The 23,662-nt window shown below is 44.5% G+C and overlaps 1 protein-coding gene across 2 annotated transcripts in view; it reads right to left on the bottom strand.

The window, feature by feature from the left end:
* The window catches only part of CMYA5 (cardiomyopathy associated 5), an 89,766-nt gene that overhangs the window by 19,502 nt on the left and 46,602 nt on the right, over positions 1-23,662 (bottom strand). For both annotated transcript variants that reach the window (XM_044276123.1, XM_044276124.1), the window contains exons 9-10: positions 20,667-20,813; positions 1,232-1,379 (exon numbers count right to left, since the gene is read on the bottom strand). In XM_044276123.1, coding sequence (XP_044132058.1) covers positions 1,232-1,379; positions 20,667-20,813 — 295 coding nt within the window. The remainder of the gene's footprint in view (positions 1-1,231; positions 1,380-20,666; positions 20,814-23,662) is intronic.

Raw genomic sequence — 23,662 nt, 5'->3', positions numbered from 1 at the left:
TACTACAGAGCGATCTGGATAGACTGGAGGCTTGGGCAGATAAGTGGAAGATGAGGTTTAACACTGACAAATATAAGGTTATGCACATGGGAAGGAATAATGCAAGTCACCCGTACATACTAAATGGTAAAACACTGGGTAGCACTGACATGGAAAAGGATCTAGGAATTTTAGTGAACAGCAAACTAAGCTGTAGAAACCAGTGTCAGGCAGCTGCTGCCAAGGCCAATAAGATAATGGGTTGCATCAAAAGGGGCATAGATGCCCGTGATGAGAACATAGTCCTACCACTTTACAATGAAAGGCATGATGAAGCGCTCTTAGCGTGAAACAGCTGTAGCCGTACCTCCATTTGACTTATGTGCACAGACCTGCCTGTACCCTATTTTATAGAAGCCTAATAAACTGGACGTTTTATCTTGGAATTGGTGAGTGCCGCTGTCTCCTTCTCCTCTCTCTCCTGAACCTACCACTTTACAAATCGCTAGTCAGACCACACATGGAGTACTGTGTACAGTTCTGGGCTCCTGTAAACAAGGCAGACATAGCAGAACTGGAGAGGGTTCAGAAGAGGGCAACTAAAGTAATAACTGGTATGGGGCAACTACAGTACCCTGAAAGATTATCAAAATTAGGGTTATTCACTTTAGAAAAAAGACAACTGAGGGGAGATCTAATTAATATGTATAAATATATCAGGGGTCAGTACAGAGATCTCTCCCATCATCTATTTATCCCCAGGACTGTTGCGAGGGGACATCCTCTGCGTCCGGAGGAAAGAAGGTTTGTGCACAAACACAGAAGAGGATTCTTTACGGTAAGAGCAGTGAGACTATGGAACTCTCTGCCTGAGGAGGTGGTGATGGTGAGTACAATAAAGGAATTCAAGAGGGGCCTGGACGTATTTCTGGAGTGTAATAATATTACAGGCTATAGCTACTAGAGGTCGTTGATCTAGGGAGTTATTCTGATTGCCTGATTGGAGTCGGGAAGGAAATTTTTTTCCCCTTAAGTGGGGAAAATTGTCTTGTACCTCACAGTTTTTTTTTTGCCTTCCTCTGGATCAACTTGCAGGATAACAGGCCGAACTGGATGGACAAATGTCTTTTTTTCGGCCTTATAAACTATGTTACTATGTTACGTATTCTGCAATGTGTGCAGATGGCCTAAGGGTTACAAAGCGCAAATAACAGCAAACCTAATGATCTTCCCATGGAAGATGTACATTTACCTGAGCCCTTCTCCCTCTGATGAGTACTGCTTGCACCATTCCAGTGTAAAGGACTCGGTGGACTCTAGATGTGATGTGCTCCATCTGATGATGGCCGTGTCCCAGCAGACTGTACACTCCTCTGCTTTAATCACTGGGGTAGAAGGAGCTGGACAAGAAGAAAAGTGGATCAAACAAATAATATCAGCATGGCAATAATGTATTAATAGATAAGGAGCTACATAATCCTCAGTAAATTAACCCTTAGCCTGCATGTACACAATGCAGCACCATAGCGGAATCCAAATGATGCTCACCGCTAATGTTCAGGCCGCACCTGACCTTGCCGTGCCGCGCATGTACAAGCCATTTGAAACAAATAGCATGTACAGTTGCTAGCTGGCAAATACAGGTGCACTCCGACAATTAGTGATGCCCCCAACTCCGGTCCCGTCCCACCCAACTGTCGAAAACTTTTCGACACGGGCCTTTTACTTAAAGGGATTCTGAAACCGACTGCAGGGGGTTATTTACCGGAAACTATTAGACATAAAAATTTCGCATGTCCTCTTTTTGACCGGCCGCGCGACAATATTAAAGGGATTCTGTCATCAGATTTTACCCCTATAACCTAAAGATATCCTCATGTCCGGACTAAGAAGAAGAATCCTAAGCTGGCCTTATTAAACCTCACTGAGGCTCTATTTGTCCAAAAAACTGTTTTTTATAACCTGCCAATCACTTACTTAAGGTGCCCAAGGGGAGGTCCGTTAATACAGGGTGCCCGTCCGCACCCCTCGCCGCCCGGTGCCCAGCGCCGCCTTCCGTCTTTATCGCCGCCTTCCCTGTCTTCAGCGCCGCCTTCTACAGCTCAGCACCGCATCCGCAATCCTCCCCGTCCCTCTGCCAGATCCCGCGCCTGCGCACTAAGCTCAGGCAATCTGCAGGTCATATTAGGGTTGAGCAAAGTGCGCATCACGCCGGCGCATGCGCACTTCGCTCAGTGAAGCCGCTGCCAGGAGTCCGCACGGGCGCATCAGGCCGAGCCTAGTGCGCAGGCGCGGGATCTGGCAAAGGGACGGGAGGATTGCAGAGGCGGCACTGAGCTGTAGAAGGCGGCGCTGAAGACAGGGAAGGCGGCGATGAAGACGGAAGGCGGCGCTGGGCACCGGACGGCGAGGGGTGCGGACGGGCACCCTGTATTAACGGACCTCCCCTTGGGCACCTTAAGTAAGTGATTGGCAGGTTATAAAAACCAGTTTTTTGGACAAATAGAGCCTCAGTGAGGTTTAATAAGGCCAGCTTAGGATTCTTCTTCTTAGTCCGGACATGAGGATATCTTTAGGTTATAGGGGTAAAATCTGATGACAGAATCCCTTTAATATTGTCGCGCGGCCGGTCAAAAAGAGGACTTGCAAAATTTTTATGTCTAATAGTTTCCGGTAAATAACCCCCTGCAGTCGGTTTCAGAATCCCTTTAAGTAAAAGGCCCGTGTCTAAAAGTTTTCGACAGTTGGGTGGGACGGGACCGGAGTTGGGGGCATCACTAATTGTCGGAGTGCACCTGTATTTGCCAGCTAGCAACTGTACATGCTATTTGTTTCTAGTAAATAACCCCCTGCAGTCGGTTTCTGCAACATAATATCAGATTTTATGCTGCATTTTTTTCCAGCAAAGGAAAAGTAAAAGCAAATCACACCAAGCAAAATTCAAAACTGAATTACATTAATGTCATTTAAATCTGCTGTGTGTCTTCTCATGTCGGAAGGAAAAGCAGCATAAACACAGACGAGACATGCTGTTGCAAAAACTCCAAAAGGTTTTTTTATGTTTTTTGTTTTTGTTTTTTTTGCCGCATCCAAAACGCATTAGTGCCGAAACGTGTGGAAGCACCCTTGTAGAATCTTGTAGATTATTTGCAATCCCTTAGGGCACTACTAGACATAAAAAACATTTGCCGCTTTTGAAACAATATATCTGCCTTTATGCTGCGTTTTCTTCTAGCAAAGGGAAAACACACAGCAAAACTGAATTAGGTAGAGTGCACATCACCGTTATTTTTGCGTTCTTCTGATCCGCCAGAACAGAAAAAAAAAGGATCCTGTAGAAAAAAAAAAGGATCCTGTATATCAGTTAGGCCTCCTGCACACGAACGTGTGCGCCCCGTGGTCGTGCTGCGGCCCGCAATGCACGAACACCGTCCGTGGGGCAGCCGCAGCAGATCGCGGACCCATTCACTTTAATGGGTCAGCAATCTGGCCGTTACGCAAAAAGATAGGACATGTTCTATCTTTTTGCGGAACGTAAGTACGGGACAAAACCCCATGGAAGCACTCCGTAGTGCTCCCGTACGGTTCCGTTCTGTGGTTCCGTTCCGCACCATTCCGCATCTCCGGAATTGAGGACCCATTGAAGTGAATAGGTCCGCATCCGTGATGCGGAATGCACACGGAATGGAATGGTGCCCGTGTATTGCAGATCCGCAAATGCGGTCCACAATACGGCCACGGAGCGCACACGTTCCTGTGCAATAGGCCTTATGCGCATTTGGCATCCATGTGAGCCATTTCTGTCTGAGATACGTTTTTTCGCTCAAATGGATGCCAAATGTGCATAACGGACACACAGGATCCGTTGTTTTTTTTTTTTTCTGTTCTTCTGGCGGATCAGAACGGAAAAATAACGGTGATGTGAACTCTTATTGTACAAAACTGTATTACATTAATGTAATTCAAGTCAGCTGCGTGTTTTCCCTTTGCTGAAAGGAAACCCACGCAGCATAAGCGCAGGTATGTTGTTGCAAAAACCGCATGTGTTTTTTATGTTTTTATTTTTTTTATTTTGTGCATTCATAATGCTGCACCAGCGAGATGTGTGGCAGCACCCATATTATTTCCATTCATTCTGTATACTGAGATTATATAATTTTTGTAATAGTGATATCTTTGACATTGCATGCTCTTTGACAACCTACATTTTCTCACAAGCCCTTTTTTACCCTTTTACGTCATGCTCACCACTTTTGCAAGGAGTGGACAGGATGTGGGCAGGAGGGGAAACAGCCTATGGCCTGTGCGCCATATTTCTAGAGCAAGTCACAACTGAAATCTATGGCAGCTGTTAGTATAAATTTTAGATTCACCGCAACCTACTGTAGATCAAGGCTCCAATAAATGCTAGTTTGGATAAATTCCCCATGTCTTTAAAGGCTACTAGGGATGAGCGAATTTCATATTTTGAAATTCATTTTCGGTTTGGGTTGTGGTATAATGAGAATTGCGTTATGGATTCCGTTACCACGGACCATAATGCAATTCCATAACGGAATGCCTTTAGAGGCATTTCGTTATTCATTCCTTCATAATAGAAGCCTATGGGCTGCATAACGGATCCGTCCGGTTTCCGTTATGCTGGAGTTCTCTCCTGCATAATGTAAATGGGACGGATCCGTTATGCAGGCCATAGGCTTCTATTATGACAGAATGAATAACGGAATGCCTCTAAAGGCATTCCGTTATGGAATTGCATTATGGTCCGTGGTAACGGAATCCATAACGCAATTCTCATTATACCACAACCCAAACCGAAAATGAATTTCAAAATATGAAATTCGCTCATCCCTAACGGCTACCTCCACCTTCACAACAATTTTACATGTTCCAATAAACCTAACCGAAGATGGGAACCCTTTGTAAATAGTCTTAATAAAAAAGAACCACCAAATATATGTAAGTGGGAAGCAGAAGAGAGAAGGAAAGGAGTATATATGCAGGGACAGACTACACAGTTTGTTTGTAGTCTGTAACCATGGAAACATCTCCATATAGGCTGTAAACACTAAACCATTTTAATTAAAGGGAAATTATCATTCTAGGTTATGCTATCATGTTATCAGGGGCATAGCTAAAGGCTCATGGGCCCTGGTGCAAGAGTTCAGCTTGGGCCCCCTTAGCACTTTGTGGTCAGGGGCAGGGAAGCACATAGCTTTTGTATTGCCTCAGGCGAAAAATTAAATGGCACCACCCCCCATGCCAAATTCTCAACCTAACCTCTTCCATCCAGTCAGAAGTGTAACCTGATCTGCATGCCCTTTCTAAAATACCAGTGTCTTCTTATGCGGCACAAGGGTCTTTGGGCTACCTCAGGCTCCTGGGCCCGGTAGCGACCTCTACCTCTGCACCTCCTATAGCTATGAAAATTCGCAAGTCCCTTTTATAACCGGCCATGTGACAATATTCAGTTGCACACAGCCGATTTAGCGTGTGTTCAGCAGTTGAGTGGGACCAAAAACCAGCCTGTGGCTACGACACATGACCCTAAGCTTAGAGTTTGTGAAACCATATTTTGAGAACATACAAGCTCCATTAAAATGTTTTCTGAGAATTTTGCTATATCTACAAATTTACAAGAATCATCAAGGAGCCACGGATAATAGAAGAAGAGGAATACTCAGTCTGCTGTCCTGTACTCTACTATATGTCAGTGTAGATGCTCCGAGGAATGTTCATCGTTTGGCCAAGCGGATGTGCTAAGCCCTGACACCACAACCACAGTATCTGATAAACAACAGTATCAGATGTGCTGAGGGACTCAACAACAAGGGACATTTGGCTCTTATGTGCGGCTATGAAGCTGAATAAATTGAAATACAATGACATCTCACAGAATCGAGTACAGCTCCATTGTAGAGGACGCTATGGGTTCTTAGTTTTTATCATAGAACAGATGTTGGTGAGAGATAAAGGGGGTTTCCATATACAACAAAAATATTCTCTAGATACAACTGTGTTCACAGTGCAAGATTATGTATCAGGGCAACACTGACAAACAAGTCTGAGGATATAGTGTGGGGTTTCGCTCTGGCAGACAGGATTAGCGAACGCAGTATAGAGGCAACAACAAGTTCTTTGGATCAAACAGTTCAGTGTTTTATTCACACTTTAGGTAAGTGACAAAACAAGCTGTCATATTCAAACAAAAAGTCACCTTGCGGTGTTGGTTGTAATTCACACCATGCAGCAATTCTGCCTCAAAGAGTCCTTGACGATAGCAGCACCAACCTGTTATCACACCAAACAGGTAACAAGCCGTCATCCAGACACAAGGCTCCCAGATCCCAACACAGAAACCTGGCTTCTGAGCCCAGCTGCCTATTTAAGGACAGCAAGGTGATGCCAAAACCCAGACCGGCACTTAAAATCCGGTCCAGTATTTGACCTCATCTGGCTGGAAATCAGCCCAGCAAAACATGCTTGGAGGAAAATACCTGTTTTCCCAGACAAAACCTCTCACTGTGTCACAAAAGTTATGTCTATACAGACAGAGGAGTTCCAGATGTAGCAATACACTGCGCAAGAAATGAAGTAAAAGTAACAGGTTACTGATAAATCCTATAAGTCTGGGTGCACAGAGTGACTTGGGCCCACCCTTGGTGCACTTAACTGCTCACCCACCATAGATTTATGCGTTTTGTTTTTTCTTTGCAAAAAGTAAAAAATTGGTATTTTGGTCATAGAAAGTTATTGCTTATCCACAGGGTATGGGGGACCGATTCTTGTGATTGGTGGAGGTCCCAGAGGTAGGACCTCTGCCAATCTGATAGTTATCCCCTATCCACAGGATAAGTTTCTATAACTAGAACACCCCTTACATTTTTTCCTTACAGCTCCATATTGTGATCCCCACAACTTTTTTATTTTTATGTCTATGGAGTTGGGTAGGGGCTAATTTTTCTGTCGTTTTTATTGATACCACTTTTTATTTAAGTTTTTTTGGGGGGGGGGGGTGAAGCAAATAAAAAGCGTCAGTTTGGCCTGGATAAATACTCTTATATTTTAATAGTTCAGGAATTTTAGAACATGCCAATGCTAATGATATTTATTTTTTTATTGTTTATTTTTTATTATCATTTTTTTAATGATTTAACATTGCAGCCTATAGGAGATTCAGTATGGTAGGGCGTAAACTGTTGTAAATGATGATAAATCTGGCACACTATGGCAATTTTTTGCCAGAATGTGAGAGTGCCGCTCCAACCAGCCCCAACTTTTTTTTAAAGAAGTGCGGGCGTCGTAGAAATACCATCTGCTCACAAATTTTTTCACAAATAGCCAGGTAAATTCCCAACACCGCCTATAATATATCTTGTTAGCTACATACATAAAGGGGGGCTTTGTCAAGCCCTGCAAGCTAGAATCTTGGCTTAAAAAAATCCCAAGTAGGGTTTTTTTGCTACTTTTTTTTAGGTCAAATTTGTGACTTTCTGAGCACTGCGCTTTTCAGTGACACATACATATTTAGAGTGAAAACTTTAATGCCAGGCATCCCCTAGCGTACTTTTACTGAACTAGACACAACCACGTTGCACTTGCGGCAAATTTATTATCACTGTGTGCCATTTTCATGAATTTGGCGCAGGGGTGTAAAGCAACTCCAGTCTAAAAGCTAATCTCAAATACACCTACAATGATAAATTCCACCCAAAAGTTTTACTTTCTTCCTTTTGTTCTTATCACATTTCTCAGTATTGGGAGCTTTCAGCTATGGAACATGAGAAAGTTATATTCTAATCCAAGGAAATCTGTTTTAGCTCCTAGGGTTTATGTGAAAATCCTTCATCTTTAATTGCTGCCATTCCCTGGACAAATAGATGGTGTCCACAATATTTCTACCAAAACAGTTGGTTTCCAGTCACAGAACGACACATGAAACGGGCAACAGTTAAACCCTGAATGTCTGACTTCACTGTCTTCCAAGGTGATTTTCATGTACTTGAGATGTCCAGAACTATGCCAGAATGTGGGGTGCTAAAATGTTGTTCTAAAAGAGGACACATGAAGGACAATCAAGAAACCATCTAAGATATTCAATCTCTGATAAACAGTAAAATAAGAAACCACAGACATACAACTATCTACATGAGGCATAAAACCAATGAGAAAATACTGATATACTGGCCCTGTTAGATACATAAATGGCCACATATAAGAAGTAGTGCAGAAGACAAACTGTAAATCCACCCAGATATGCCTGGTCATACTCATAGTCAAGATCGTCAATCCATATAAAAGACAGGTCAATCTGGATTAAGTTCTCCAAGATATCTTTCAGCTTTTTGAATAATTTTTCCAAAATAAAGTGTACTCCTCCAATTGTAACATCTCAATAGTAGCTCTTATGAGACCTGAGAAGGCCTAATGTCCCATTGGCTTCCCGCACCTCTTTCTGATGACCATGGAGAATGCTGTACATTATTTGTGACAGCTATCATGTGGTTAGATGCAAAGGACCAACCTCCCCTCTTTGGCATGGTCCTTGGAACAGAATATCAAACATATCCTATACATCTTTCCTATTAGCACAGTCCAAATTTTCACCACTGGTGCTTACTAGGAGACCAAAGACAGTTTACTGGTATAAAAGTAATTTCATAAGGATGTTTGTGTAGAATTTGCATCCAAATAATAATGAAATCCACTAACATTCCACCTCAAAAACACGTGAATGAGGGTTTTGTAACCCAGTTCACATATTCCAGAAAGTTATGGAAAGAATTTTGTCTGGACTATGTAAAAAAAAGTCACCTGTAAGAAGAATCAGCATGTTCATGGTTCTTGCAGATTCCTCACAGAAAACCATGTGCCAATCTGTGGCACATCAATTGCACGTTGGATCCTGCTGTTAATCTGTAACTTTAGTGACACCATCAGACTTCACCAATGAGTAGAGAGGGGGTATGTCTCAGACTAATTGTGACTAGGCTCCGTAGCTAAACTGTAGTCACAAATCACAGCTCGCCTAATGCAGCAAAGCTAAAAAGCAACCAAGGGGCAAGATCTGAGGAAAAGAAATACCTTAGGTACTGACTTACATATACTTTTTCCAGGTTGGAGGGGTGCTTCAAAGAGGTTTTCCAGGCTCCTGATATTGATGACCTATACTCAGGAAAAGGATTGATCATTAATATCCAATCGGTGAGGGTCTGACACCCCACAACCCCACAATCAGCCTCCGGCACCTGAACTAGATCTTGAATGGAGCAGGACGCACAGCGCTGCTCAAAGTGTTGTGGCCATGCTGATTACTGCAGCTCGGCTCCTATTATTATTATTATTATTTATTATTTAAGCGCCATTCATTCCATAGCGCTGTACATATGATAAGCGGTGCACATACATAACACATATTCACTTTAATGTGAGATGAGCTGCAGTAATTCATTATGACCACTACACTTTGAACAAAGTTGTGCATCCCGTTTCATTCAAGAGCTAGTTCTGGTGCCGGAGGCTGCAGGGAACAGCTGATCATAGGGATGCGGGTGTCGGACCCTCACCAATTGGATATTAATGACCTATCCGCTGAGGACAGGTCATCAACATCAGGAGCCTGGAAAACCCCTTAAACTCTGCTTCTTATAGGTGACTCAGAGGAGCGTTTCTAGATCCTATGCCCCCTTCACGGGTGCGTACCTAAGCTATTGTCATGCCGCCCGCTTAGCTGGTGAATGCACCATCTTCAGCAATCCATTGGTCTGTGTTGCTTTTCCAAGTGGTGCATTCTCAATGATTTATTCCCTAATTATTTTTTTGCCCCCCAGCATGTTATACTGTATAGCATTACATGCATTAGGCTTCTCTTCACCCAAGAAACACATTAACTAGCTGGAAATAAAAGTATATAATGTAAATATCCAAAAGAAAAATGTAGTTCTAAGCTACACACCTGTACACCCTGTAGATTGGGTTTTGCAGGAGTAGTGCCATCATCAAATTGTGAAGTAAAATCTATGACTTTAGATCACTAGACAAAATACACTGTGTCTGCCGCATATATTCTCACTTAGCACCTGACTAGGAATAGCTCTACGGTCACATAACCAGACTATTTGAGCCCTTCTGCCTTGAATTACTCACAGTATATTCACCTTAAGCTGGTTGCATGTTCTAGTAAGTCTTAGCAGACAGTATAACCAAATCTTACAGTTCACTTACAGTATATAGGTTTGATGGGACGTAGGACAGCTGCCACCATGTGGACTCTTGTAGGTCACAGGCAAATATTTTGTAGTAAAGAAATAAGTAATGGTCAGGAAATTGTTCATGAGGCAATATGGGAGGGAATATGACACACAGAAGCATTCCATAAATTCATGTTAGTGCGGTTTTAATAGTCTGTGACTTACCACTAGACCCTACTTTGATCACACTGAGTTTGAGAGTACTATAAGGCCTATTCATTCTGGGGGTCAGTGGTGATCTGAGATCATAGCTTTCACGTATGTGATCCTCTCACAAGTATGTATGTCATATCAGAGGATCATTTTGACTAATTTCCTCCTCAATGGGAATATGTCACCAAGATGGAGTCCTTTAAAGGGGTATTCCCATCTTGACATGTATGGCATATCCACTGGAAATGCAGGAGTGTAGCGAAGGAGGGGGGGCAGCTGGGGCGTGTGCCCTGGGTGCAGAGGCTGGGGGGGATACCGCTGGGCAGTTCATTTACATAGTGAAGCACGGAGCCGTCCGCTCCCTTCTTCACCTTTTAGCTGATCACCAGTGCTCCTCAGCAGGCCCCATATTGCGCTGCTGGCTGTGGGAGAAGCAGTAAAAGCCCGGAAATCATCCTCCTGCACAGCCAGCCGCGCAATGTGTGTGTGTGAGCACGTCATGCTGCTGCTGGGAAGGCAGAATGTGCAGATCATCATGGAAACAGATAAGTATTTTTTTTATGGAGAGGGCACAAGGAGAACATAACCACAGCAAAAGGGCACAAAAGTTGGCATAACTACTGTGAAGGGGCACAAAGGTGGTCATAACTACTGTGAAGGGGCCACAAGGAGGACATAAGTACTGTAAAAGGGGCACAATGTGGGCTAACTACCATGAAGGGGCACAAAGGTGGGCATAACTACTGTGAAGGGGCACAACGGTGGGCATAAATATGGTGAGGGGACATAATGTGGGCAAAACTGCAGTGAAGGGGCACAATGTGAACAATTCTGATGTAAACAAGGCACAATATGATCATTAGTACTGTGCAGGGCACTAAGGGAAAATGCCTTAAATTACCCTGTTATACTGTACATTGGGGTAGCTCGGACTCACAGGGCAGCACAGCGCCCCCTGCTGATGAGTTATCATGGGCAGTCACCATCCCTTCCTTATGTGATTATTCTTTTTCCTCACCACAGGGACCTTGTTCCGGTTCCAGCGGACACCACGCTAACACGCCAGTGACACCCTGGATGAGGTAGGACCAGTTGGTTCTTTCATTTATTGCAAGGTGTATTGTTACTGCCATGTACCCTATGATAGATTTTATTAAGTAAGTGGGACTGGGTGAGTATAGTTATGTACTGGGTGGAGTTAGAAGACTGTAGAGCCTAGCTACACCTCTGGGAAATGCCATAAATATCGGATAGGTGTGGGTCACTCTGGGGCAGCAGAACGGGAACCCCCAGACCCTGTCTAACAGCTGTTGTGAATAGAGAGGTGGCCGAGCATGAATGTTTTTTTCCATCGACTTACATGGGAGTTCCAAAAATAACCTTGTCATGATTGAATGTTTGAAACCACTCCACTGAAGTGAATGGAGCCGCGCTTGTGCTGTCTACCTCTCAATTCACAGCAGCTGTGAGAAAGAGGGTAGACCATTTATGCCATGTGGATGTCTAGATAGGTATAACCCTTTAAGTAAGAGAATCTATTAAAGATGCATTAGTGCCATGGTACTTTAATGGTGGAAAGAGTCGAAGCTATGCCTCTGCTAGGGTGTAATGGTCCAGAACTTAGAGCATAGACTCAGCAACATCACTGAAGTTCTCTGAGCTCCGGAAAGAAGTGTGAAATCTATCTAACTGCACACATTTTGACTTGCATAACAGTTTCGAGAACTGGGGTAGGAAACCATTTTTGTATGGTGTGCCAAAAAAAAATAAAAAAATGAAAGCTGAAGTTTTCAGTGGGCCATGCAATACAGGAAAGTCATATAACAAACTGTTTGTAACATAAACCAGGTATTTACTAGCTACATCCCAAGGTTTTTAACAATGCTGCCTGATTTGCACCATTTAAAGAGGTTTCCAACTTTTTGGAAAGGTTGCCTTCCAGCAAATATATAGATAATAAAGCATGTCACTGCTCCTCCAAATATGCCTAAGGGATCAATATATGGAGACCAGTATATGCCCTTGACTAACCATACACTTACTAACAGTGGGGGGCACAGCAGTCCTCATTCATTTTAACTGCCTGAGGGCTGCTCTCCTCCATCTACAGTTGCAAGAAAAAGTATGTGAACCCTTTGGAATGATATGGATTTCTGCACAAATTGGTCATAAAATGTGATCTGATCTTCATCTAAGTCACAACAATAGACAATTCCAGTCTGCTTTAACTAATAACACACAAAGAATTAAATGTTACCATGTTTTTATTGAACAAACCATGTAAACATTCACAGTGCAGGTGGAAAAAGTATGTGAACCCCTAGACTAATGACATCTCCAAGAGCTATTTGGAGTGAGGTGTCAGCCAACTGGAGTCCAATCAATGAGATGAGATTGGAGGTGTTGGTTACAGCTGCCCTGCCCTATAAAAAACACACACCAGTTCTGGGTTTGCTTTTCACCAGAAGCATTGCCTGATGTGAATGATGCCTCACACGAAAGAGCTCTCAGAAGACCTACGAATAAGAATTGTTGACTTCCATAAAGCTGGAAAGGGTTATAAAAGTATCTCTAAAAGCCTTGCTGTTCATCAGTCCACGGTAAGACAAATTGTCTATAAATGGAGAAAGTTCAGCACTGCTGCTACTCTCCCTAGGAGTGGCCGTCCTGTAAAGATGACTGCAAGAGCACAGTGCAGACTGCTCAATGAGGTGAAGAAGAACCCTAGAGTGTCAGCTAAAGACTTACAAAAGTCTCTGGCATATGCTAACATCCCTGTTAGCGATTCTACGATACGTAAAACACTAAACAAGAATGGATCTCATGGGAGGATACCACAGAGGAAGCCACTGCGGTCCAAAAAAAATATTGCTGCACGTTTACAGTTTGCACAAGAGCACCTGGATGTTCCTCAGCAGTACAGGCAAAATATTCTGTGGACAGATGAAACCAAAGTTGAGTTGTTTGGAAGAAACACACAACAACTATGTGTGGAGAAAAAGAGGCACAGCACACCAACATTAAAACCTCATCCCAACTGTGACGTATGGTGGTGGGGGCATCATGGTTTGGGGCTGCTTTGCTGCGTCAGGGCCTGGACAGATTGCTATCATCGAAGGAAAAATGAATTCCCAAGCTTATCAAGACATTTTACAGGAGAACTTAAGGGCATCTGTCCACCAGCTCAACAGAAGATGGGTGTTGCAACAGGACAACGACCCAAAGCATAGAAGTAAATCAACAACAGAATGGCTTAAACAGAATAAAATACGCCTTCTGGAGTGGCTGTCATGCCCTGCTCAGGTTATGTGCGGAGGTCTGCCAGGCTAGCAGCACATGTGTAGTTTGTTTTGGGTTTGGATTTGAGCTGTATCCGCCTCCTTCCAGGTGCACTGGGTGGGGTCATTTGTTTGAGTTTAAATTACTCCCTTTCCCAGTGTCCTGTGCGGGTTTTAGCTTCTATCTTGTTCTGAGAAAGGAAGGAAGGAAGGAATTGCTGTTTCTGCTCTGCTACAGATAAGTTGGTTTTGTTTCTCTCTTGTGTTCTGTCTAGGCTGTTAGTGAGACACCTGCTCCCTCCTTGCTTGAGGAAGCAGGCTTTCTCCTTTTCCCTTTTCCACTATCTTAGGGATCTTAGGGTTTCTTCAGTCTTAGGCATGGGGGCACGTTTATTCCCACCTTCAGAGTCTGAATGTGGGCACAGAAGTCCAGAGAGAGTTGCTAGGGATTTGCTAGGAGGTGACCTTTATCCACAGCTTCTGGCCTAGACACTTGTTTAATGGTTTTCTGTGTTTCTATTGTATCTTGTATCCTACCCAGCGTGACAGTATAACCCGCCAATACTTAGACTGCCATTTCTCAGCTGCTTTGAGATGGAGTCAATGGATGAGCTAGTGGATCGCATGCAGGGATTATCCCTAGAGGTTGCTGATCTGCGTAATTCGGTCACACGGTGTCAGAATGCTCTGGCATCAGGTGCAATAAAAGGAAGTCACATTTTTCGGGAGCCTAGAGTCGCTCTCCCTGATAGATTTGCAGGGGGTGTGGATGACTTTATCCGCTTTAGAGAGTCATGCAAGCTGTATTTTCGGCTGCGTCCATCTTCATCTGGTGATGAGAGTCAGAAGGTAGGGATAATCATATCCCTGCTTAAAGGGGATGCGCAATCCTGGGTCTTTTCTCTTGTGTCCGTTTCTCTGGCCGTCCGGTCGGTGGAAGAATTTTTTAAAGCCTTGGGATTAATTTATGATGACCCTAATCGGGTCTCGATGGTGGAATCTAAATTGCGTAATTTATTACAAGGTGAACATACTGCAGAGGCTTACTACGTTGAATTTAGGAGATGGGCTACTGAGTCAGAGTGGAATGACCCCGCGCTACGTAGTCAGTTTTGTCAGGGGTTGTCTGAGAGATTAAAAGATGCCCTTGCTTTTCATGAGTACCCGGATACATTGGAGAATGCTATGTCTTTGGCAGTACGGTTAGATAGACGTATTAGAGAGAGGTCTAAGGTTCCCTCTGCGCGAGGGATCCCTTCTGTGAGTGGTTTCGTCTCACCTGTTCCCCAGAGTGATATGACATGTAACTCTGGGGTAGGGGAGGAACCCATGCAGCTGGGTCAGGTGTCTTTCCGTTCTGGTAATAGGAACTTTAGGAGGTTGCATAAGCTATGTTATTACTGTGGAGAAAGTGGTCATTTTATTTTTGCTTGTCCTTTAGTTAAACCGCATGTCGATGATAAAGAATCACAATGTGAGGTTTACATAAAGAAAAAAAAAAACATTCCTGACTCTTGGTAGTGTGAATGGGGTGGCGGAGAAAGCAGGTATGCAAGCTCCCTGTAATACTCATTTTCTCCTTCCAGCTATGGTGGCGCTAGACTCAAGAAAAGTTAATGTTGAAGTATTCCTTGACTGTGGTGCTGGGGTAAACCTTATTGATTTTCTTTTTCTTCAAAATCTGGACCTAAGTACTTGCACTTTAGAAAGAGAGATTCCGGTTTTCGCAATTGACTCTTACCCTCTTTCTCAAAGGAGTCTCACTCATATTGCTCATGGTATTCAGTTAAGGGTGGGTGATTCACATGTTGAGATCATGTCTTGTTTTGTCATGAAGGACTTGCCCCCTCTTATAGTCTTAGGGTTACCGTGGTTGACAAAACATAACCCAATTGTAGATTGGCAGGCAAGACAGATCACTGGTTGGAGTGAATTTTGTTCGGACAATTGTCTTGGCACATCTATCTCTGGTGTGTCTACTATGGTTTTACCTCAGTATCTCTAAGATTTTGCGGCTGTCTTTTCGGAGGGTGGGGCTCAGGAATTGCCTCCTCATCGTGACTATGATTGTTCAGTTAATCTCATCCCAGGGGCTAGGTTGCCAAAGTCTCGGCTGTACAATCTTTCTCAACCTGAAAGAGAGGTCATGCGGAAGTATATTGCCGAGAGTTTGGCAAAAGGTCATATTAGACCATCTAAGTCTCCGGTTGCAGTTGGTTTATTCTTTGTAAAGAAAAAGGATGGATCGCTTAGATCTTGTTTGGATTTCCGGGAATTGAACTGTATTACGGTCCGTGATCCGTATCCCCTTACTTTGATCTCTGACCTTTTTGATCAAATTGTTGGAGCCAAGGTGTTCTCCAAGTTAGATTTACGAGGGGCCTATAATTTGATCAGAATCAAGGAAGGGGATGAGTGGAAAACGGCCTTCAACACGCACGAGGGTCATTTGAGAATCTGGTTATGCCTTTTGGGTTAACTAACGCGCCAGCAGTGTTTCAGCGATTTGTCAATGACATTTTCCATCATTTTGTGGGAAGGTTTGTGGTAATTTACTTGGATGACATTCTAATTAACTCTCCTGATCTGAAGACCCATCAGGATCACGTGAGACAGGTTTTGTCGATCCTTCGGGAGAATACATTATATGCCAAATTGGAGAAACGTGTGTTTTCTGTGTAGGAGCTTCAGTTTCTGGGATATCTGCTTTCTGACTCTGGTTTTCGTATGGACCCCGAAAAGGTCCGGGCGGTTCTGGAATGGGACCAACCGGAGAATCAGAAAGCTTTGATGCGGTTTTTGGGGTTTACCAATTGTTATAGAAAATTTATCTTGAACTATTCTACCATTGTAAAACCTCTGACCGATATGACTAAGATGGGCGTCAACTTCTCTGTCTGGTCGGAGGAGGCCTTGCAGGCCTTTTCGGCTATTAAGGAGTGTTTTGCGTCTGCTCCCATTTTGATGCAGCCCGATGTGTCATTTTTGGTGGAGGTGGATGCATCAGAGGTGGGGGTTGGAGCAGTGTTGTCACAGGGTTCATCTCCTGGCAAATGGGTTCCGTGTGCTCTTTTTTTTCAAGAAGCTCTCGGTCGCTGAGAGGAATTGTGATGTAGGAGATAGGGAATTGCTGGCCATCATATTGGCCTTTGAGGAATGGCGTCACTGGTTGGAGGGGGCGTCTCATCCCGTTACGGTATATACTGATCATAAGAATTTGGCTTACCTGCAATCTGCCAAGTGTCTGAATCCTAGACAGGCTAGATGGTCACTGTTCTTTACTAGGTTCAATTTTGTGGTTACTTTTCACCGGGGGTTAAAAACGTGAAGGCAGATGCATTGTCTCGTAGTTTTCCTGGGGGAGGTGATTCAGAGGATCCTGCTCCGATTTTGGCTGATGAGGTGGTGGTCTCCGCTCTGTACCCCGAATTGGAGATGGAGGTGTTGAGAGTCCAAGAGGGGGCCCCTGATTCTTGTCCCCCAGGGAGGTTGTTTGTTCCTGATGGACTGCGATACAAGGTATTCAAGGAACATCACGATACTGTCCTTGCTGGACATCCTAGTGGCAAGTCCACCTTTGATCTTATTTCCCGAATGTTCTGGTGGCCCGGGTTACGTAAGAGTGTTGAGGATTACGTAGCAGCTTGTGAGACCTGTGCACGGTCAAAGGTTGCTCACACTCGACCTTCTGGTTCACTTATTCCTTTGCCTATTCCATCTCGTCCTTGGACGTACTTTTCTATGGACTTTATTACAGATCTGCCGAGTTCCTCCGGGAAAACTGTGATTCTGGTGGTTGTTGACCGTTTTAGTAAAATGGCTCACTTTGTATCGTTAGCTAGTTTGCCTAATGCCAAGACTCTTGCTCAGGTTTTTGTTGATAACATTGTGAAATTACATGGCATTCCCTCGGATGTGGTTTCTGATAGGGGCACGCAGTTTGTTTCCAGGTTTTGGAGGGCGTTCTGCTCTCGGCTTGGCATTCAACTTTCGCTCTCTTCGGCTTTTCATCCACAGTCGAATGGGCAGACAGAGCGTACTAATCAAAACCTGGAGACCTACTTGAGGTGCTTTGTGGCTGAGAATCAGGAGGACTGGTCCTCATTCTTATCCCTAGCAGAGATTGCTTTGAATAACCGTACGCAGGAGTCCACGGGTAAGTCGCCATTTTTTGGCGTATACGGTTTTCATCCTCAGTTTGGTACCTTTTCTGGGACTAGTTCCTCTGGGATTCCAGAGGAGGAGAGATTTTCTTCTGCCTTGTCTTCTATCTGGTGGAGGGTCCAAGTGAATTTGGAGAAGATGGGTGAGAGGTATAAGCGAATGGCTGACAAGAGATGTTGACTGGTCCGGACCTGTGTGTGGGTGATCTGGTGTGGTTATCTACTAAAAATATTAAACTGAGAGTGCCATCTTGGAAACTGGGTCCAAGATTTATTGGACCTTACAAAATATCTGCGGTTGTCAATCCAGTGGCGTTTCGTCTGGATCTTCTGCAGATCTGGAGGATCCACGATGTGTTCCACAGGTCTTTACTGAAGAAATATGTGAAACTGGTGGAACGATCGTCATTGCCCCCTCCCCCTGTTCTGGTTGATGGAAATTTAGAGTTCGAGATCTCTAGGGTTCTCGACTCACGTGTTATTCGGGGTTCCCTTCAGTACCTGGTGCACTGGAAGGGATACGGCCCCTAAGAGAGGATGTGGGTTCCAGCTGTGGATGTTAGTGCCAGCCGACTGGTGAGGGCCTTTCACAGGGCCTACCCGGATAAAGTTGGGCCGTGGTGTCCGGAGGTCACCCGTAGAAGAGGGGTACTGTCATGCCCTGCTCAGGTTATGTGCGGAGGTCTGCCAGGCTAGCAGCGCATGTGTAGTTTGTTTTGTTTTGGGTTTGGATTTGAGCTGTATCTGCCTCCTTCCAGGTGCACTGGGTGGGGTCGTTTGTTTGAGTTTAAATTACTCCCTTTCCCAGTGTCCTGTGCGGGTTATAGCTTCTATCTTGTTCTGAGGAAGGAAGGAAGGAATTGCTGTTTCTGCTCTTCTACATATAAGTTGGTTTTGTTTCTCTCTTGTGTTCTGTCTAGACTGTTAGGGAGACACCTCCTCCCTCCTTGCTTGAGGAAGCAGGCTGTCTCTTTTCCCCTTTTCCACTATCTTAGGGATCTTAGGGTTTCTTCAGTCTTAGGCACGGGGGCACGTTTATTCCCACCTTCAGGGTCTGAACGTGGGCACAGAAGTCCAGGGAGAGTTGCTAGGGATTTGCTAGGAGGTGACCTTTATCCACAGCTTCTGGCCTAGACACTTGTTTCATGGTTTTCTGTGCTTCTATCGTATCTTGTATCTTGTATCCTACCCAGTGTGACAGTGGCTCAGTCAGAGTCTTGACCTCAACCCGATTGAGCTGCTGTGGCATGACCTCAAGAAAGCGATTCACACCAGACATCCCAAGAATATTTCAGAACTGAAACAGTTCTGTAAAGAGGAATGGTCAAGAATTACTCCTGACCATTGTGCACGTCTGATCTGATACTACAGGAAACGTTTGGTTGAAGTTATTGCTGCCAAAGAAGGTTCAACCAGTTATTAAATCCAAGGGTTCACATACTTTTTCCACCTGCACTGTGAATGTTTACATGATGTGTTCAATAAAAACATGGTAACATTTAATTCTTTGTGTGTTATTAGTTTAAGCAGACTGTGATTGTCTATTGTTTGATAGATCACATTTTATGACCAATTTGTGCAGAAATCCAAATCATTCCAAAGGTTTCACATACTTTTTCTTGCAACTGTATGTCCTCCATATACTGGTCCCCATCTGGTGCCCAATACATTGGTCACCCCCAACAGTGGTAACAATTAGAGCTCACCCCTGATCCACCTCCGGATCTTTCCCCACACCTCCACCACCACACACAGACACACAGTAATCACTTTCAGGCATCCCCACCCCCCAAAATAGTAAGAAAGCGTGTTCCCCATCGTATACTACTCCCTATCCCCCAGCAATCACTTTAAGGCTCGCCACTCAACCCCAATTCCCCCAAAGTAGTCATAAAACTGCCTGGTTCCCCAACTTAACCTACCCCCAGCATCATGCTCAGGCTCACCATCCTCCAGTCACCCTCCAAAGTAGTTAGAAAGCTTGATACCATCATCCCCCACCTCTCCAGCAATAACATGCAGGCTCACCATTCTTCCCCATCCCCATATAAGTCACAGTGCATGTTCCCCAACCCCCCAAGCTAACCATTCTCATTCCAACTTCTCAAGTTCACCATCTTCCTTCTGACACCCCTTCCCTAGGCATTACATACTTTTTATTAATCTCTGGCAGTCCTGAGGATGATGAGAAGCAGTGCTGCCTGTGGTGTAGACCAATTCTCTGCTATCGCTCCTCTTTGGCAGCAGATGCTCCTTGAATGGTGGGTCTGAAGGTTGTTTAATCAAATGTGCAGTACAGCAGTGTGGCGACTAACGTATGGCAACCAGACTAAAAAGTCTTGCCACTATATGCAGCAGCTGGCAAACCAGTAGAACATGACCTATGTGTCATCTCTGGCAAGCATGCCACAGGTTGCCAACCTCCATTCTCAAACATAGTGTCTTGATGTACTACTGGATTAAAAGAACACTCCGAGATAAACAGATACATAGCATTATACCTAGTGCAAAGCCACTAGGTCTCTATGGTATGCTGTCAATCCCTATGGCATGTGCTGCCCCCTCAGGCTTTGCACTAGGCATAAAACAAAGTGCTCCTTTAATACCAGTCTAGTAACCTAAATTTAATAACCTAGGAGTCAAATTATTAACATTTTCCAATAGATACTGATACAGACCGTCCTATCATGCAATATTGCAATTAACGCATTTTCAGATCAAGCACTATAAAAAACAGCAAGAAACATTAAATCTGCTAATTTGATAAAATTATCCTGACTAATTGGTATTCCAGCCCCTTGAGCAATGTTTCTAAGTGTTGACAAGATCAGTTTTGCACATACCAGTCCTGAATATTGACTTGTCGCTGGGTAGGCTGCAGCCGGTGTAATTTACAGCCATCACCCAGACACTGTAACATTTATCTGCCTCAAGGTCCTCCAAGATGCAGAAACTTTCCTTCACTGTGACTCTGTATTCCTCCAGCAGACCTAAAGCAATGAAGTCATTCAAGAGAGAACTATAAATCTTACTGCCATTAATACAAAATCACAGCACATGACAATGGATTGTGTTTCACAGGATACTAGGCAAACACTACATATACATACCTCCTCATACCTCCTAACTTTTTGGACGGTCAAAGAGGGACAATTTTTTATTATGTGAAAGGTCCACTTTTCCTGCATATTTATATACTTCAATAGCTTTTTTTATTTTATTTTTACCCAATAGTGCAAAAATTATCTGAATATAAAGATTTCTAAAAATCAAAATTACATCAAATAAGGAAATAATATGCAAAGACGGGCTTTAATATATAGATAGGAACCAGGGAAACACATTCTGGGTCAATATTGTAAATGTAATAACGCAAAATTATACCTCATATCAAAAAGAGGGACATTAAAAGAGCAAAGAGGGACAGAGGGACTTGGGTCAAAAAGAGGGACTGTCCCTCCAAAAGAAGAACACTTGGGAGGTATGCATATATACACTATAGTCGGCCATATTTTTATATTTTTCTCTATGTGAAGATGCGAGCTGGAATTCTGGAAGGAGTATTATAAAGTAACATGTTCTGCTGCTCCACCAGTACTTTATTGTTATGTGGGAGCAAACCTATGACGGTGAAGTTTGGGTTCGCCGGGTTCGGCCAAACTTCAGGTCAAAGTTTGAGTTCGGGACCCGAACTTGACCCGAACAACGAACCCGGACCCCATTAAAGTCAATGGGGACCCGAACTTCACTTTATTACTTTCTGTTATAAAATGGTTATAACGGAAAATAATAGCATTCATAAGATAGAGTGCTAAATTAAATGGCCATTGAATAAAAACACACCTCATCCACTTGATCGTGCAGCTGGTATCCTCTTAGTTCTTTAGGACCTGCGGTTACATTACCGCGCTCACCACGTAGTGAGTGCGGTGATGTCATCGCAGGTTCTGCTGAATGAAGATAGAAGATCCTTCTATCTTCTGTGACACAGTAAGGGGTTGTGTCTGGCAAGCAGGTATTTTCCTCCCAGCATGTGCAGCTGGGCTGATTTCCAGCCAGGTGAGGACAAATGCTGGAGGGCTGAGAGCAGCCTGGAGGAAACAGGCCCCCTAAAGCCTGCTGTGGACTACTGGAGGCAAAACTGCCAGCAAGGTGACTTGTGTTATATGAACTTTCCATTGTGTGTGAATTAACACCAAGACTGCAAAGTCGTTTTGAGTTAACAACTTGCATTTTGCCTCTGTTCTGCGCCCGCTTACCCTATCTACCAGAGCGAAACCCCACAATTGGTGGGGGATGCGGGCGAAAGCAGTGAGGCTGGTGTGAACGCCGATATTTTAGCTTTCTGCATTTTTCAGGCACGGTTGTATGTCGTACATTAAACTAGCTGTATTAAAACCCGTGCCCCACAACAAAATGGAGGCTGTTGTGAAGGCCCTCATGGAGGCTAATCTGCAGCAGCGAGAGACAAACGTGCAGCAAAGCAAGAATAATAAGCAGCAGCAGGAGACTAACCAGTTGCTGCTACAACACGTAATGGCTTTGCAGGCAGCAGGAGCAACCCTGAGCGTCCACGATGCCCGAAAAGCAGTCCGTGCCGCGATTCCTAAGATGACCCCCGCAGACGACATCGAAACCTACCTGGCGATGTACGAGAAAGTGGCCATCATGGAAAAGCTAACCCGTGCCCGTGACCAGTGGGCTGAGGTCATCGCTCCATTCCTGGCATCCGATTCCCAGCGGGTGTATTTCGGCTTGCCGGACGATCAAGCAGCAAAAAGTAAAGGGTGAGATTTTAGCAAGACTGGGGCAGAATGTGTTGGTCCGAGCCCAGCAGGTACATCAGTGGGGGTTTAAGTCGGCTGAGCCTGTGAGGACCCAGTGTTATGACTTACTCCACCTCTAGCAAAAGTGGCAACAGCCTGATGTGCTAAGTCCCCCAGATATGCTGGATAGACTATTGGCTGATACGTTCTGGAGGGCTCTGCCACTCCCTCTCCAGCACTGGATTGGCCAGGTGTCTCCTGGCAATGCCCTAGAAATGGTGGACTACAAGGTACACCAGCCAGGGTGGCGAAAGCCGTAGCAGGTTTACCATGTGAATTTACTCAAACCGTGGAAAGATAGGGAAACCTGTACAGAAGACAGCCCGCGGCCGGGTTTTCTAGAAGAAGAGGTACTAGCCCCTCTGTCTGATGCAAGAGAGGCGGCTGCCACAGTAAACATTGCTGACAGCCTCTCCTCTAAACAGACTCAGGAGGCCAGGGAGTTTGTTAGTCGGAACACGGATGTGTTCTCGGACCTCCCTGGATGCACTTCCATAATCCAGCATGACATTGTCACTGAGCCTCAGGCAAACATCTGATTAAAACCATACCGGGTACCCGAGGCTCGGCGACAGGCCATATTGGAGGAGGTGCAGCTAATGTTGCAGCTAGACGTCATTGAGGAGTCAAAAAGTGAGTGGGCCAGTCCTATAGTATTGATACACAAGCTGGACGGGACGTTGCGGTTTTGTAACGACTTTCGAAAACTTAATAAGGTTTCCAAATTCGATACATATCCCATGCCCCGGGTGGATGAGCTAATTGAGAGGTTAGGACAAGCCTGGTATTTTTCTGTTTTGGACCTCACGAAAAGAATACTGGCAGGTGCCTTAACGGAGGCTGCCAAAGAAAAAAATGCCTTCATCACGCCTGAGGGGCTGCATCAATATAAGGTCTTACCCTTTGGTCTGCATGGTGCCCCTGCCACTTTTCAGCAACTAATGGACATTGTGCTTCGTCCACATCGTCGGTATGCTTCGTCTTAACTGGACGATATTGTCATCCACAGTACC

The sequence above is a fragment of the Bufo gargarizans genome, chromosome 1, assembly GCF_014858855.1.
Source record: "Bufo gargarizans isolate SCDJY-AF-19 chromosome 1, ASM1485885v1, whole genome shotgun sequence".
Lineage (NCBI taxonomy): Eukaryota > Metazoa > Chordata > Amphibia > Anura > Bufonidae > Bufo > Bufo gargarizans.
Note: the sequence above shows the minus strand (reverse complement) of the source record. Positions and strands in the feature narration are given on the sequence as shown.